This window comes from Pygoscelis adeliae, unplaced genomic scaffold (genome assembly GCF_000699105.1).
Source record: "Pygoscelis adeliae isolate BGI_AS28 unplaced genomic scaffold, ASM69910v1 Scaffold427, whole genome shotgun sequence".
Taxonomy (NCBI): domain Eukaryota; kingdom Metazoa; phylum Chordata; class Aves; order Sphenisciformes; family Spheniscidae; genus Pygoscelis; species Pygoscelis adeliae.
In genome coordinates, this window is record NW_008825214.1 from 365,553 (window position 1) to 369,198 (window position 3,646).

At 42.7% G+C, this 3,646-nt stretch overlaps 1 protein-coding gene across 1 annotated transcript in view; it reads left to right on the plus strand.

The window, feature by feature from the left end:
* Positions 1 to 3,646, plus strand: part of ACACA (acetyl-CoA carboxylase alpha) — a 136,500-nt gene that overhangs the window by 23,797 nt on the left and 109,057 nt on the right. The window contains 4 exon segments of the mRNA XM_009329104.1: positions 986 to 1,147; positions 1,422 to 1,585; positions 2,413 to 2,563; positions 3,086 to 3,189. Coding sequence (XP_009327379.1) covers positions 986 to 1,147; positions 1,422 to 1,585; positions 2,413 to 2,563; positions 3,086 to 3,189 — 581 coding nt within the window.

Sequence of the window (3,646 nt, forward strand, 5' to 3'; positions counted from 1 at the left end):
GGCTCTAGGTGCTTTTCTACTTCCATTTTCTCAGCCCTCCCATTCTTGCCCTCTTGCTTGCTTTCTAGTTTCTTTCTTCTCTCTGCAGTTTGCATTTTGAAGTTTATTGGATAGATGGTAGAGAAAACAAACAGTTGAACTGTAATGTCTTGTACGCTGCTCAGGAGCAGGATCATCTTAATTTTGTTGGGAGGCTATTTGGCTTTAGCTTGAGCCTTCTCTCAGCAGGTGATTCCAGTAGCTCTATGTCTCTGTTTGCCAGGCACTGAGAATTTTGTAACTGGTCAGGTGCTTTCCTTGTTGTTTGGGCACTGTTCTTTGTATTGCTGATGCTAGATACAATTTCACAGAATGGCACATTGATATTGTAACCAGTTTGGTCTTTTGTCTGTCGGTGTCTGGCTAATAGACAGCTGAAATAAATGGTTAAGCTAAAGCTCAGCCTTTTTGAACTGTAGCTGTAAGAAAAATTCCCAGCTAATGAACAGAACAAGTGGGACTTTACTCCATACGGATACAGCCAGCAGCCAGTTCTGCAGGTTACTCTCTCCCCAGTTTATAGTTGCAAAATTCCACAGTTTCTTATAACCAGTTAGGAGCCTTCTGTCTCACTGGGACCTTAGTATATTTTTAACAGGCCTAATGCGTGCCTATCTTCAGCTGACCGAGCGCTGGCCAGCTTTCTCTGGAGCCTTTTAATCAGTCAATGGAAAATGCTGGCTGAAGGGCTTAAGGTGGATATTACACTGAGCTCAGCTGTCCTGAGAAATATGAATGTTCCAAGACATGTCAATGGAGAAGGCTCACAGAAAACAGGCATGCATATTTGCTATACTAGAACTGCAGCATCAGCTTCTACAGAGAATTGGTGGAATTAATTCTTCAAGGAATAGGTACTCTCTGTGAGGAGAGAAACTTACTTAGTGGTGGTTTCTGTTGTTGTTGTTGTTATTATTATTGTTATTATTATTATTATTTTCCTTAGATTGCCATGGGGATTCCCCTCCACAGGATCAAGGATATCCGAGTGATGTATGGTGTCTCTCCATGGGGAGACGCATCTATTGATTTTGAGAATTCAGCCCATGTCCCCTGTCCACGCGGCCATGTCATCGCTGCACGCATCACCAGTGAGAATCCTGATGAGGTGAGTGTTTTAAATGCTGTAGTTACTGATCACACTCTGATAACCGTAGACTTTACACGTAGGTTCAATCCCTGCTGCTGATCCTGAAAATTTTGGCAGCAAATTTAAAAGATTCTTCCCTTATCTCACTTAGCTGATGGTTCTGAACTTACTTGCATATATATCATGTTGCAGCATGAAGAGATGCTCTGGCCTTCAGAACTCTAATTACTTCCCTAATTCTGGATTATTTACTTTTTTTAGGACGTATAGCAATGTCTGTCTGTCTTTACAGGGATTTAAGCCCAGTTCTGGTACAGTTCAGGAACTGAATTTCCGCAGCAATAAGAATGTCTGGGGCTATTTCAGTGTTGCTGCTGCAGGAGGGCTTCATGAATTTGCTGATTCTCAATTTGGTCACTGCTTCTCTTGGGGAGAAAATCGTGAAGAAGCCATCTCGTAAGTAGTCGGAAAAGTGGTAGGTCCTTGGAAATTGCTTGGTTTTGTCCTCTTTGATCCAAAGTGCCATGGATAAAACAAGACTCCTTACTTCTAGGAGTTTTAAGAGAAGTTTCCCTCTCTTTACCTTGTTTGCCACATCATGGTCAGGCTTCTCATCCTGTCTTGCTTTGCAATTCCACTGTGTTGCACGTACATTTCTACACTTTTTGCTTACTTCTCTATTTTTTTTTTTTTCCTTTCTGTTCCATTCCTGCCTTGTATACCTGCTGCTTGGGGTATGATATAGCTACCATTGTGAAGTCCCTCTTTGAAAGCATTCAGGTGGAAGGCTTCTAACAGGAAAAACGATAACTTGTTATGCCAATGCCTTATAATGGTTTATAAACCACTGAGTGCCCTTATGTGGTGTGGAACGGTAAAGCATCCAGTCATAAGACAGGACTGTCTGACCTGCCATCCATGCCGTTTTTCATCCAGAGCCTTTCCTCCGTTCCATTCTGGGTGGGATGGAGACCATGTCTGTCTGTCTTATGTATACTTCTGACATGTGGTAGGTGCCCAGATGACGATAATAGTGGGAACTCCTGATCTCGTAGCTGGTGCTGGCTGAGCTGCTCTTGTTCACACTGGCAGCAGATTGAAGAAAATCAATATTCTTTCATTCCCAAGCATGTCATATAGGATCTTGCTCCAGTGCACATGCGCTTCTGCTATTACCTTCAGACTGTTTTTTCCCAGCAGCTCATGGAGAACTATCTAGAGTTACCAGCTTGCACATTACTGTTCAGTATAGGATAGATGATAGGTATTCTTTTCTCTTTCAGAAACATGGTAGTGGCTTTGAAGGAGCTGTCCATCCGAGGAGATTTCCGAACCACTGTTGAGTACTTGATTAAACTGTTGGAAACAGAAAGTTTCCAGCAGAACCGCATTGACACTGGCTGGTTGGATCGGCTTATTGCTGAGAAAGTTCAGGTGCAGCTGCTTGCTTTACAGGATGACAAATTGGAGTGAGGAGGGGAAGGGGGTGGGGGGGCAAGCTTGGTGCATGCTGGTTGCAAGAGGACAAGGATTTAGGAGTGGTTAATTTCCACTTACCACTTTATGAATAAACATTTTCACTGGCCTTAATTCTTATTTAATCAAAATCCCAGGTCATCCCTGTCAGGGAAAAGTGGTCTTAAAGTTGGCCGGAAAAGCATCTTAGTGTACGTGTGAATTAAGGCTAGTATTTTGGTTTGCATTTTGGGACAGATGGTAGTGGAAATGCAGGTGAACCCTCAAGATTTGATCCAGGAAGAAAAAAATGTGGTTTTCTTTTAAGGCGTTACAGAGGTAATTGCTTCTATACAGTGTTTGCATGGATGCTACACCAACTTAATTTTAAAGAGAGGTTGGCCGTGAACCAAAAATAGAGCTGAGACTGTTGATTCTTCAAGTGCAGAATGGACTGAAGCTAAAGGAGATGTAACTGTGTTATGTACCCTTTCTTTCTAGGCTGAAAGGCCTGATACCATGCTGGGAGTGGTGTGTGGAGCTCTGCATGTGGCTGATGTGAGCTTCCGAAACAGTGTCTCAAACTTCCTGCACTCTCTAGAAAGGTAAAATTGCAAGCTGGCCTGGTAGATAGCTGATAAGCAGATAGTAATTAGTTTCGATTTACAAGTTTTGTTCAAGTACAGTACAGTCCAGAAATGGCCAGAGCTTGTTATTGGCTGACTGTCCTCTGGCCCCAAGAAGCTGTTTATCTACTGGCTTAAGAAAACTGGTAGATATCTATGCATGTCCCCAAAATATCCCCTGCTGTTTGCACAGATGTGTTTTGTTTCTGGCAGTTTTGGCAGAAGCTCCAAGAAATGGGTCAGAAATGTGGAGTTCTTTCTCTGTGTGCTGCTAGGGCAACATCAGGGAGTCTTGAATCACCAGATATTGTCTTCCTCCTGTTTTGAGGATTGATTTAATTTTTCCAGATTTGCAATAGTTTTCCAAATTGAATGTTTCCCACTAGTACTTAGAAAACACTCTCTGCTCCTGCTGGCTTCAAACTAGAGCAAGCAC